Raw genomic sequence first — 13,955 nt, 5'->3', positions numbered from 1 at the left:
CCCATCGTGACCACCTGTGACCATTGGCCGTGCAGGTTGGGGCTGCTGGGAGTTTGGAGTCCAGCAACATATGGAGGACTATAGGTTTGCCACCCCAGTTCCAAAATAAAATGATGGTTGGATCTCAGAACCCTATTCCTAAGTGGCCTCAATAGTGTACCTCACTGACAAGAATTAGAAATGCAAGGCCAACGGCAAGCCCACTCCTACTTTCTCAGGCTAAGTACACTGAGAAAGAACAGTACTTGCTGTCAAGTTCTCGAGTAGAGGATTGCTTTTACTAAAATGTATATGTGCTGCCGAAGCGAGCACTGCTTTTACTAAAATGGTAGAATTATGGGTCAGTGTTATCCAGGCATAACAATGTATATTGATCGCACAACAGGAACTGCTCTCTGTACTTCCAGTTTGACCATGCCAGCCGTGGAATGACTGATGGGCACAATCTGAGGAATGTTCAAACCTGAAACTTTATGGCACATAAGCAGGTCAATTAATCCAGCAATTGTGACTGCAGCGATTGGTTACTAAGCATCCCTCTTTTTTCTTTCTTTAAGAATATCTGTTATACATAATATCAGTCTTCCTTCCACTCCCAGATTCCACTTGCATATTCTTGTTATGAGTGTGCCTGTGTGTGTGTTTGTGTGTGTGTGAGTGAGAGAGAGAGAGAATGAGTGAAATACCATATTTTTCTGTGTATAAGACTAGGTTTCCCCCCCAAAAAAAATAATGTCAAAAATTTGGGGGTGTCTTATACATGGATACATCTTCCCCCATTTTCTTAAATCTGAGTCCCCCAAAATATGGGACATCTTATACACGGGGGTGTATTATAGACAGGAAAATACGGTAAAAGGGGAAGGCATGTTTGCACCTGCTTGTTATTGCAGAAACGACAGCCATTCCCAAGTGGCAAAGGAGCAAACCCTGTTTGGAAAACCACTCAAAAGTGATCTTCTCACAGGCGTGGCGAGCACCTTAGACAGTGATGTGCCTCCAGGCCTGTCTAGACCATCCATTTTACCTTGCAGTCTAGCCAAGTTTAAAAAAAAAAAAAAGCAATGTCATTCCCTACCAAGAAGCACAGTTTGGTACTGTTTGGTAACATACCGTAATATGGCTCGATACTGTACACAAGTGGAAAGTGCTACCATACACACAAGGAAGGGTAGTGGTGGTGGAGCTGTTGATTTGCTTGTCTGGCTACATCCCTTTGGGGATTTTCTCTCAGCCTTTGGGACAGGGGACATGAGGAAACCACAGTTAAAAGAGAGGCTGGGAAAAGAGAGAACCTGGCTTGTAGGGACAGTAGGGAAAGCACAAGCTTTCTATGCAGAAGATCTCCTTCAATCCACATTATCTCTAGGCAGAGTTGGGAATGGTTCCTGCCTGAAACTTTGAGAAGCTGTTGAGCTAAGGGGACCAGTGGTTTGATTCAGTGTAAGGCAACTTCTAATGCAACCCTGTCCACTGCATTTTTCTGGTACCCAGATTAAGTTTTCCTGGAGAAAACTCTTAAAAACACACACATACACACCTATGAACACTGGATTCCAGGTGTTGCATGAAAAACAAGCAGTATGTGGGAGATCCCTCATGTGAAGAAAGAATGGATAAAGCATATGCACTTGAGAGACATTGTTTAGGAAAGCAGTTTCCTGTTACAAATGAAGGTGGAGGTTTTGTCACCAGAATCCCAACTTCAGGGAAACTTCACGCCAAAGGTCATTCCCATGCAGAAAATCAATGTGAACATTGGGCAGCTGCACATATGCCTATTCTGCCAGATGTGCACATGATGTGTTTATTCGTTGGGAAACCACCGCTCAGTGCTGTTTCCCACAGCATGAACACGGGGCACACATGGCATTATGTTCCTCACACCTAACAGCGCACATGCAATTTGCTGTAACAGAAGTGATACTAATCTAGGACATTGCCTTCTGTGAAAAGACGCGCAGAGGTTACCAACTCTCGGTTTCTGCTTCACTAGAAGATTGAGCGTCAGATAAATTCCTTGTGCAGACCAGCATCTCTGTTCCCCTTCAGTATGGTGGTATTATGGGGCAACGAATTCTGATTCTTCACCCTTTAGCTATGGCTGTTCCTTCTTTTCCAGGTGCTGGTATTGATTCCCATTTCAATTTGTGGTTCAGTCGTCTCATGGGACTCATTTGTGCAGGTGAGGAACCATGATAGAAATGGTTGCCACAAGTCCGTATTCCACCATTTTGCTACATGTCCAAGTTCCCAGCCTCCATCTCAGGGGAATTCCTCCGTTCTAAGAAAAGAAGGGTAAAGTGTTATTGAAATACTATGAAACACTTCATGCTGCCATTGAGCTAATACCTTTTTTTAATCCAGCTGTATAATGAGTACTGGAGTAGTATTTTAAAGCTTGACTGCATTGGTGGTTTACTATATAAGAAGATCTCTGCTGGATCAGACCAAGAGCTTCTCTTGTCTAGCATTCTTACCTCACAACAGCCAACCAGATGCCTATGGAAAAACCCACACATAGGCTCTGAGTGCAACAACAGTCTCCTCACTTGTACTGGTAATTCCAAGCAGTTGTTATTCAGGCACATACTGCCACTGATACTGAAGGCAAAAAACTGCTTGAGGGCATGAAGCGAGGCTGGCGAGTGGTGTGCCAAGGGCCAGATAGAGGCCTGGATGGCCACATTTGGCTCCTCGGGCTCTAGACTCCCCACTCCTGGCATTATTTCACTGGATGGCACTGCCTGTTGTAACAAAACATGCCTAAAAACGACGGCACATACCTAAAGGCTTAAATGATAGAAATGGCTCCTTAACTAGCAACTCCTTGAGCTAAATTAGATTTCCTGCACTGCACACAGGTCTGCTTTATTTATTCATGCTGTGTTTTACAAGTCATACTAGAACCCCATGAAAAATTAAGCTGGGGATATAAAAGATTCATGGCTTAAGCTCCTGACCCATTAAAAGCTCAGAGCTTTGTGCAAAAGCAGTCCTCTCGGGGCACCTTAGTATACAGTCGAGTAACTACATGCACGCCCTGTTCAATTGCTCCCCTCTTTTCTTTGTCTGCTGAGGGACGGTGACATTTGTTGGTGGCCATGTAAGCAGCTCACCAGTCAACACTTCCTGACTCTTGGCCACTGAGCTTCACGGCCTACAAAACTCTCCTGCCCCCAAAGCTGAAGAGGGGCCCATTTGCTTTGCCTCCTTTTGCCCCTGCGTTAGCCCTCAGTTTTATCTTTATTTTTTTAAAGCAAACGTTTAGACGACAAACGCGGCAAAGCCCGGTTAAGCACAGCTCTGACAAAGCAGCGGGAACCAAGTAAAACTCCGTAGGCACTTCCTAGCAATCGTCTGGGGATAATTGCTGTCAACCAGAACTCAGCCTTATAGGCCCTGATAGAAAAGCTCCTCTAACTGCTAGTTATTTGTTCTCTTGCAAATAGAGGCTTAGCATCCGCGTGGGTGGGATGTGCCTGGATTTTCAGCAATTATGGGTTGCATTCTCAGCAGGTGCAGCAAGGCAACCTCCCTCGGTTTAAATCACCAGCGCTTCGCTCGAAGACCTGAATGTTTTATCGTTAACGTTAAACTCATGCCAATATGTGCTGTGTTTCTCAGGTTACTGGAATGATTCTGATTTTGTTGTGAAAATCATTCTTCCTATTCCTGCCTGGCAAGACTCCTGGGCAGTTAAGAGAAGAGGCAGGAATTTAACAGGCTGTGTAGAGGGGAAAAGGTGGCAAATCCAGCGAGATTTACTGGATAACTACTTGACCCAGTGGTATTTTACTGCGACGTGCATATATTTACATGGTAAGCTAATCGTCTGTGAGATGTATTTTTCAAGTGGAAACTATTTTTCATATATCAGGAACAATCAGAAATCATGGGAAGCAGGAGAGAGGTAAAATTCTCCTCACCACCTGGTGAAATTATGTGCAAGTGCCAAACTTTTAACCACTGCCTTTCTTCTAGAAAAAAAAAAGGTGCCGGAACTGCGTACTCTTGAGTACCCCCAGGGAAAGAAAAAAACACTGGTTGTATTTTTGTACAGGGCAGCTTCAAAGACTGTTTGTGCAGACATCATGTTAGAGAGATCTTAAACGTGGTTAAAAGATTGGTAGCAGGCAGCAACTCACTCCCTCTCTTCCTTTGGCAGCATTACTGATAGTGTGGTCGCCATGGAGTGGAGTAGCTTGGGGAGCGGGTGGCTCTGCGGTCTAAACCACTGAGCCTCTTAGGCTTGTCGATCAGAAGGTTGGCGGTTCAAATCCCTGCAACGGGGTGAGCTCCTGTTGCTCTGTCCCAGCTCCTGCCAACCTAGCAGTTCAAAAGCACACCAGTGCAAGTAGATAAATAGGTACTGTCCAGCGGAAAGGTAAACAACGTTTCCGTATGCTCTGGTTTCTGTCATGGTGTTCCGTTGTGCCAGAAGTGGTTTAGTCATGCTGGCCATATGACCCAGAAAGCTGTCTGTGGACAAACACCGGCTCCTCCGGCCTGAAAGTGAGATGAGCACTGCAACTCCATAGTCATCTTTGAGTGGACTTAACCTTCCAGGGGTCCTTTGCCTTTTTACCTTAGCGTTCATACAACAGCGCTAACTGTGGATAACAGTAACTAGGGACTGGCATTAGCTGTATTGCAAGCCAGTTCCAACTCTGGTTGAAAGCTAAAGTTCTCCAGGATTTCAGTCAGGGGCCATTCCCAGCCCTACCTGAGGATATCTGGTATCAAACCTAGAAGCTCCTGCAGGTAGACTACCGGCTCTGCCACTGACCTATGGCTTTTTCTTCTCTGCCACCCACTGTGCATTTTGCCTGTGCCTCAGAGGGTGGTGTTCTCCTCATTCTCTATATAAAGGTGAGCCTGGTTTATCAGAGCAATTAAAAGCAATCACCTCATTTTAGAGCTTTGATCTGTTAATTAAAAAAAATAAATTATATGGCTCCTACCAGTTGGGCTGCTGGAAATCTTAGCAAACTAATTACAGTGCACATCCAGAACAAAGTTTGCAAAGAGCCACGGGTGCTTAACTCTACAAGCCTTAGCAGTTCCACAGACATTGCTGGACATGAAGGCACAAGGACAAACTCAACATGCAGGCTTTGCCATCTAGATTGTAAGGAGGGTATCCTTCTGCCCCAGGGTGTTTTAAAAAAATATGAACTCTGTTCCACAGTTACGATCCTGTCTGCTAGCTGCCTTTCTTTAGAAGTGCGGGGCCTGATAAAGCTGCTAACAGGTACAGGCATCTCTGTTTGCTCTCTGGACAAGGGCCAATATTTGCAGGAAGTCAAGGATGTGTTGTTTCATAGCAGGAAGTTCCCAGCCTTGCAAAACTAGGCCTGGATTACAGAGCCGCAGGTGTACGACTCTCAAACGGCTCATCCTCTGACTAATCAATTGTGTAAATAACGTGATGATGAATTATATCTGGGCATTTTGTAGTTTAGATTAACAGAGATTACCTGGTCTAAAAGGCAGCGTGTGTGTTGCCTGCGTGCTCTTAAAATGCAACACTTGAATGCTTTTAGTTTAATGAAAGCTTGTCTGTGTTAGCGAGTATCACAAAAAAACAAGCCTCTTGCAGCACATGACCGTACATTTTACCACATTTATGCGAGCACAAAATGTGCAATTAGTTGCCAAGAATGTCCAACAGAGAGCCTTATTTGAACATTGTACGTCCTGGCTCTCAGATGGTCTTTACTATGATCCCCCTTCAGAGCCTTTATAAGTGCTTGCAAATTAGTAATTAGTGGTGCCCATTACAGTGGGCGTTGAAGCTCATTGGGTGACCACAAAGCTGGTCAGTCCACATCAGAGGATCCTTGTAAGGCGAATAAAATGGGTAAAGGGGAAAAAAGCACAAACACTGCCCTGAACACTTTGAGGAGTGGGCAGGATATAAAAATGCTAATAAAATTAATGTCTCTTGGAAGGTTACAAGTGGGACACCAGGATAAAAGCATTGCCCTGGAGTTTTTCCCCACCATTTCAGATTCAGGAAGGGAGAAGGCTGTTTGTGTTATAATCTCTTAGGCTTTTTTTAAACAAAAAAATCAAGTTATTGGATTGTCCACCCATTTTAGAGATGGGAACATGTTTTCTCGAAAGTCTTCTACAGGCTCAATGCCTTGATAAGGTGGCACATATGATGCTTGATTAACTATTTTGACGTGTCTGCTCTGCACAGTTGGCTGCTTCCCAGTTGTGGCACAAATTGTTTTTTATCTGCGATCGCTGGGTGCCGCAAGTGGATGGTATTGATGAGCGACAGGTGACTTGTAAGGGTATGAAATAGGGTGTGTGTGTGTGTGTGTGAGAGAGAGAGAGAGAGAGAGAGAGAGAGAGAGTGAACGAGGTCATGTTATATGTCTTAATATGCACATAAGCAGCAATTCTTGCCAACAGATTGGTGGTGGGATGGAGGCCCCAATCCACATACATTGTACTGGATCCTGAAAATCCTGTTGGTGGCTCATGGCTCTGAGTAAGCCATGACAACAAGAGCCAGAATTTGGTTTTCCCTCCACCCCCACCCTCTGAAATCCTGCCTAAATTTGCATCTATAGTTATATATTAGTATGCACGTATTTTATGCAAACTGGTGTCCCAAATTTCTGAAGTAGCACGTACCAGCAGTTTAAATGGATGATACCAGAACAGCCGTCATGTACCAAATAACAAGAAATTGTGGAGAATACCAGCACAGAAGCAGGATGGTCATACGTTCTAGACTAAGGGGAATTTAAGAAGCATAGACTCTGTTATGTACTGTAGCATTCTCAGGTGAATAGTCAATCCCATCCTGCTTGCTTGCCCCACAGGGATCTACAGTGCCATCTGAAGTAGAACCCACATCCTCTGTTTATTTTAAACAGCTCTTGCTCCATCATTCACACACTGATTCCTGCCTTCACTGATACCTGAATCAGGTTGCTTCTCCCTGATGCATGGCTGGGTCAACCCAAATTCTCAAGGTATCTGTTCTATCTACTCTCCTTAGGCATCTCTGTCTCACTTGCAAGTTAAGTCTAACTAAATTCAGTGGGACTTACATTTGGGCAGCAATGCTAAGGATCAGGACTGGACCATGATATTTTCTGCAACACAGACAAGACCAGTATGTACCGTATTTTTCGCCCTATGGGACGCACTTTTCCCGCTCCAAAAATGAAGGGGAAATGTGTGTGCGTCCTATGGAGTGAATACAGGCTTTTGCTGAAGCCTGGAGAGCGATAGGGGTCGGTGCGCACCGACCCCTCTCCCTCTCCAGGCTTCAGAAAGCTCTGCACAGCCCTAGGGAGCCCGGCGCGAAGCCTCGGCAAGCTCCCGAAGGTTGCGCAGAGCTGCCTGTGCTCCCGGGCTCCGCGCAGCTCTGCGCAACCCTCCGGAGCCCAGCGCGAAGCTGCGCTGGGCTCCCGAAGGTTGTGGAGAGCTGCCTGCGCTCCTGGGATCGGCACAGCTCCGTGCAACCCTTCAGAGCCCGGCGCGAAGCCGCGCCGGGCTCCCGAAGGTTGCGCAAGCTCCCAGAGCGATGCCGAAGCTGCGCTCAGCTTCGACATCGCTCTGGCTCTTGTTCTGGGGGCTGGGGTCAGGGGAAGCTCGGGCTTCCCCCGTCCCCAGCCCCGCAAGCTCCCAGAGCGATGCCGAAGCTGCGCTCAGCTTCGGCATCGCTCTGGGACCCGTTCTGGGGGCTGGGGTCGGGGGAAGCTCGGGCTTACCCTGCCCCAGCCCCGCGCTTGGTGGGGGATAACAATTTCCCCCCTTTATTCCCCCCCCCCCAAATCTAGGTGCGTCCTATGGGCCGGTGCATCTTATAGGGCGAAAAATACGGTAATTACAGAACCTTCTGTTTATTGACATGAGGAAGGGCTTTCACAAGAGCATAGGGAGAACCCCCTTCTGGGTCAGGTCAAAGGCACATCTAGCAGCCTACGGAGAACTCACAGGCAGGAATTGAGAGCAAGCACGTTCTCCCCACTTGTGATTCTGGGCCACTTGTATATTGCTTCTTCAGCTGCGTGCAGAAATGATTAGGATATACATGTGAGGTATTTGTGGTGAGGCTTCCCCGCCTCTCGTAAAAACTTGTATTAGATTTATGAGAGAAAAGGCTATTATTGCAGTTATTCATTTTCCCCAGGAATGGAGATAAAGAGATTTGTTGTTTTTGCTATGCTTAAAATAAAACCTTAATGGGAATCTGACCTCGGGCATTTCGGTTCTGCTACCTTAAAAGAAAAAAATACCAACCAATGTTTAACTGTTTAGCGTTCTGTACAGAAGCTATCAAGTGTTTTCTGCTTTGAACCCCACCCTACCCAAAGTTAACACCGTGGGAATCCTCTGTGTTGGAACATCAGTAGTAGTGCCAGATTTATGTGTAAGCTAAACAAGCTATAGCTTAGGGCCCCCCCCCAATATTCTTCTTCTTAATTGTATTTCACTATTAATATACTTCTTCTTGATTGTATTTCAGTTCAACAATTACTTTGATAAAATACATATTTTGCTATGTGCAAATGGCTTTAGATTAGGTCCGTAAATTACCATTTAGCATATATTCAACACAAAAACAGTGACAATTTGTTGTTGACAAAGGACAGCTGGACATATAAAGGGCCCCATGACCTTCAGTAGCTTAGGGCCCCATCAAACCTAAATCCGGCCCTGATCAAGAGTCACATCCTAGTGTGCAGTCATGGCCATAACCTTAACTGACTGCGTTGAGAAAGAATATGGAGAGAGACTCAGTTTCCCCTCTGCTGATCAGGGGAATTCCTTAGCATTTGGATCCTCAAGACGGAATGGATCTCAACTGCTTTCCATTCAAATTACCTCAGGGGGATTAAATCCACGCATTTCAATTGCAAATTGCACATTTTGAAAATTAACGTCAGCAGACATAGATAGTTGCAAAAGCTGTCTGCGATAGTAGAAGGAAGGAAGGAAGGAAGGAAGGAAGGAAGGAAGGAAGGAAGGGAATGTCAACAGATAAGGACCATAGCTGTCAACTTTTCCCCTTTTTAAAGGGAAATTCCCTTATTCCGAATAGGATTCCTCGCAGGAAAATGGAAGAGTTGACAGCTATGATAAGGACTGGGCCCTTGGGAGGTTCTTAATTTGAAAGGGAGCTGTTAGGTGCTGGCTGGTCGGCACTTTTCTAAACGTGCTGAACTCTGTTCTGTGAGAATCAGGCTGTAATTAAACAATTGACACTACACTTAGTAATCGTGGTTCTGTGCTTGACTGTGGTTCTTTTAAATGCACCTTTTTAATCCAGATGCTACAAGAAGAGAAACCCTGTAATTTGCAAGGTGTAGGTGCAGTGGGTAAGATAGAGAAAGGAAACTTCAACTGTATACCGTCCCTGCCAGATCCATATGAACTGCCCCTATGTCTCTCTCTGTGGCTGTGCACACACCATACTTTTAAAAATATATTTGATGCATGTGACTGTCTCCAGAAAAATAATTTGGGAACTGTAACTTATTGAGGGTGCTTTGCTGAGTATACTTGAAGAAGCGTCTCCACCTCCATCATTCTGCCTGGACACTGAGGTCCAGCGCTGAGGGCCTTCTGGTGGTTCCCTCGCTACAAGAAGCCAAGTTACAGGGAGCCAGGCAGAGGGCCTTCTCGGTAGTGGCACCCGCCCTGTGGAACGCCCTCCCACCAGATGTCAAAGAGAAAAATAACTACAAAAATAACTACAAATGTGTGGGGTGCATGCAACCTATGTCTTGAAAGCGAAGTAAATGGGGATTGTTTGTTATATGTATTTTCAGCAACTGAAAAATAAGTAAACAAAAACAAAAACACTGCAAATTCTTCAGCTGGGAATTCCTCCCTACAATGTCCACAACATAACACAGACACATGGGCCTCATTAAATCTGGGAAAGTGCAAGAAGAAGGGCACCCAGTCCCTATTGGCCTAAAAACAACAACATGCAAGCATTCTGCCAGCTGTGCACAACAGGCACCAATGAGGTGTTTGTAAATTATGGTCAGCTTCTGGACAGACCGTGGTGGCTTTGTTTAGCAATTGACTATTCTAGCATACTCAAGGCTGCTGTGTCCCAGCCTTAGGATGCTTGCAGACATACCTATCTACAAGAACACCTGGCTGGTTTATTTATCAAACGGGTTTCCAGTGTTTGTTTGTTTGTTTAACTTGAAACCTTGCTTGGGATAGGGAAGGGCGTCATTTTGTGGTTGTCATGTGGGACACCAAAGAGCCCTCTGCACAGCCAGCTGTTTCTGGAAACAGGAAGAGCTGCTTGCTCCCAGCACATTCCTGCTTAGAAGAGAGCAAAGCAGTTGCTAGTTCTTGCAAAGCTCCTCCTGTGCATTGGTGCCCCTGCAAACAGCCTAGAATGGATGAAAGGGGTGTAATCTGATGACCACTGAGTGCTTAATCTCTGTTCATTCCAGCAGGACTTGTAGTATACTTACCTGGATACTGGACTTTGCCCCTTGTTATGGAAGGACATGGAGCCTGTCATAAGTCAGGGACATCCTGTCTTGATATAGCACTTGATAGACACAGGGTCAGTATTCACGCTCAGTGTCCCATTAGCACATCCAAAATCACATATGGAAGCAGTGGTGCAACACAGATAGAGATGGCAACTATTTCTGTATTCTCTGTACAGTATTCTGCATTTTACTTGCCACTGGGATTATTGGAATCACTGTCATTAGCTGTGCATACAAATGTTTTCTCACAAGGATAGATCACAGTTGCACAGACAGAGAAGAAAAGGTCTAGTGCGATCCAGCCTTCTGTAAAATCAACACAAGCAAAGCCCAAGTCTGTGTGGAACTTTCCACAACTACAGGGCTTTTGCATGTTAAAGGGGTTTTCCTTTTAATCTCTCCGGTGAGTATACCCTCACCATAAACACATTGTTTGCAAAGGAACCTACTTGCAAGAAAGCATGGCTAGGTTCACAAGTGAATGTCACCATCCCATCCATGTTTAGTGGGAAGTGAGTCCCACCAGGTTTAGCGGGGTAAAATCGTAGTACGGAGGATTGCAAGCCTAATGCTCAAAATTTCCTTTCTATGCAGCTGCAGCCATATTGCCCAGCTGCTATCACTTTGAGCAAAATGATTTAAATGAAATCTAGCAGCAAGAGAAATTCCACTTCTCAGCACATCAGAAAATGGGGGTGCCAGGAGACAGGTGGTACAAGCTATTACGGGGATATGAGACGAGTCGTGTGACTCAACAAACCAGGTGAAATGAAGAAGAGGAAGGGAGACTGGCAAAAATTTAATTTAGCATGGTTTGCTTGCATGTGCAGAGGGAGCCCAGACAGGGAAATGAGGCAGGGGACCAAAACGGACAGCTCCCAAACAGCAAGGGGTCCAGTTTGCTTATCTTGATTAGATATAATTAAGTCCTGGGTGAATTTCTAGATTTCCTGTTAACATAGCAAGAACTTTGGTAAACAAACTATTTGCCAGGCAGCAGACTTCAGGCGTGACTTTTGACTTCCTCCTGAGGGTTTGATCCCACTTTAGCAAAGTAACACGACTTTTTAAAAGTCACCTTAAAAGCCCTATGATTCTATGTCATGCGAAGAAGAGAAAAACAACAACAACATTTCTGGAAAGCAGATCAGGTGTACATACTGACGACATTGATCTGCATAGAATTTGAAACTCCAAATGCAGCCATTGTGCCCAGTTGGCACATCATCTATATCTTTCCTCCCTGTCTTTGTAGATTAGGTCCTCCGTTCTTTATGCCCCTTAGTATGGTTCCCCCCATGCAAGAGGCGAAGGGAGGAGGTCACTGTGTAAAGAAACACTCCAGTACAGCCAAAGATACATAAGATAATATAAGATGGGCATTGCATACCCATTATCCTTACCTGGCTATGATGCTTTCGGAGGTACTATAGCATGGTCTTAGCCTCCTTGGCTTTCTTACATGTGTACAGCCATTTGATTATCCGAGCATTGCGTTCAATTACTGACGTGCCAGTAGGGACCTGTTCTGTGAGCTCTTCTTCCAGGAGCCCATCGTCGCCACTGTGCCTCGTGAAGTCGCTTTCCGATGTTGCCACACTGATGCTGCGGATACGGAAGGAGAAGTTGTCAGAAGCCACCGAAAAGTTCTCTTGGCCAAGGTCCTCTATTACCTCAGTGTCCAGGCCACAGTACTTGAAGAACGTGTCAAACTCGGAGAAAGATTTTGAATACCGAGAACTAATGTCCGACTGGGACCGGTGCAGACCTTTCCGCCTCGCCTCCTTGATCTCATGAGGGGCTACCATCAAATTTGAGGCATTTTCACATCTGCTGGTGAGGATGGCTGCTGGGCCTGTGTTTGGAGGCGCATTGTGTCCTGCCAGATCAGAGTTTTGGCTTGCGCCTTTGACAAAAATGGAGCCTTCAGTTTCAGGGTCCATGATATCTTCCTTCAGAATGGCCTTGGCTGCCTCAGAAGGCGACGGTTTTTCCTTGAAAGAACTCGGGAACAACCTTCGGACCAGACTCCCACGAGGGCTCTCGTGGCTTTGACCTCTTACAAACTCACATTTCTGGCGATAGATCACCAAAGAGTCCGGCCTGATCTGCCTCTTGGCACTGCTGCGCCTCACGATCGGAAGGTCACCACGCTCAAGCGGAAGGGGGCTGGGATCCATGGCGCTGTTCACGTTGGATGTGGCACGCTTCTCCTCAGGCAGGTGATTGTTGACTTTCTTGCTCTCCACAGAGGTGCTCTCACTGCTGCTGCTGCTCTCGGAAGCTGAGCTGAGTGCGGTGACCGGCTCCTGCTTAGTGTTGATTACCTGCTGGCTTTTGACATACTTGGCCTTGTCTGCTGCCAGTCTTTCCACGGCGCTTTTCCGGCCTGGGTTGCCCGCCTCCATCTGCTTGCGAAGGTATTCAGGGCCCTTGTTGAGCAGCCGCACTGTCAGCGAGGAATGGAAGCCAGAGATGGCATGCATTCTCACCGTGTGAGAGATTTCTGTTGGCATAGCAGGCAGCTCTCAGGTGTCCCACGAGCTCACTCACAGTTCAGGAAAAAGAACAGCCGATTTCACAATCCCTGTCTCCTCCCTTAAGTCCCAAGCCTTCATGGATAACAAATTCAGGGATCCTTCCCCAAAACAGCTAGCCCCTGCTGCTAGCTTGCTCTGTTTTTATTACTATTATCTATCTTTGAAAGAAGAAAACTCCTCTCTGCCTTAGAAACAGCCCAACTGTCTGCGCTTGCTGCAGACACTCTGACTGCACACACCTCCACACAGCTGCTTCCTTGCACATTCACCTTTCGGCTGAGCCAACCCCTGCGAGCCAGACACAGCCAATCCTGTCTGAGCACCGAGGCCTCTCTGACATCACCCAGAGAAGGAGATGGCTCATTGACGTTAGAGGAGTGGCTCAGACCATCAACACTCCATTTGCCTCTAGCAAGGACAAGCCCTAATGAAAGTGTTTGTTTAGCATATGCTTTCAGCTGCCTCCTCCTACAGCAGCCAGGGAAGTCTCTCTCTGTGAATGAAAATACCGGAGGAGTCCTCCTGCAGCAAAAGGCTGAGGGACAGAGGTGCCTGGGAGAGAAACTTTGCAAATGCACTGCTGCCTCCTCCTAGAGAGGAACTAGGTTTAAAAAGGGCATGGGATTGCTTCTATTACCCGTTTTGTTATTTTGGAAATTTCCTGCAGCAGCTCCAGAACCAGCCTTTTAAATATCTTCTGGGGCAACAACAGACACACACATAATAAGTCATTGACTCAAAGCTGCTAGAAATATCAGAGAACCATCAGGGAAAGTGAGATAGAAGCAGCTAAGGATGCATTTTCTTTTTAAACCAGAGTTTAAAACACAGCGACTTTTTGCATGCACATCACTTGCTCTATCATTGAATTGCAGTCCTTCCTTCACCCAATAAATACCCTTCATTCTTTGCTTTAAAA

General features: G+C 46.0%; 1 protein-coding gene across 1 annotated transcript; it reads right to left on the bottom strand.

The window, feature by feature from the left end:
* Window positions 1–1,051: 1,051 nt before the first annotated feature.
* Window positions 1,052–13,713, bottom strand: FAM110C (family with sequence similarity 110 member C). The gene is made up of 2 exons (XM_053380796.1): window positions 11,900–13,713; window positions 1,052–2,284 (listed from the first exon to the last, which is right to left on the bottom strand). Exon 1 carries the CDS (start codon window positions 13,010–13,012, stop codon window positions 11,924–11,926), a length of 1,089 nt encoding a protein of 362 aa, XP_053236771.1. The 5' UTR covers window positions 13,013–13,713; the 3' UTR covers window positions 1,052–2,284; window positions 11,900–11,923.
* Window positions 13,714–13,955: the final 242 nt, after the last annotated feature.

The sequence above is a fragment of the Podarcis raffonei genome, chromosome 3, assembly GCF_027172205.1.
Source record: "Podarcis raffonei isolate rPodRaf1 chromosome 3, rPodRaf1.pri, whole genome shotgun sequence".
NCBI lineage: Eukaryota > Metazoa > Chordata > Lepidosauria > Squamata > Lacertidae > Podarcis > Podarcis raffonei.
The sequence above is the reverse complement of the archived record's forward strand: the minus strand, read 5'-3'. Positions and strand labels throughout refer to the sequence as shown.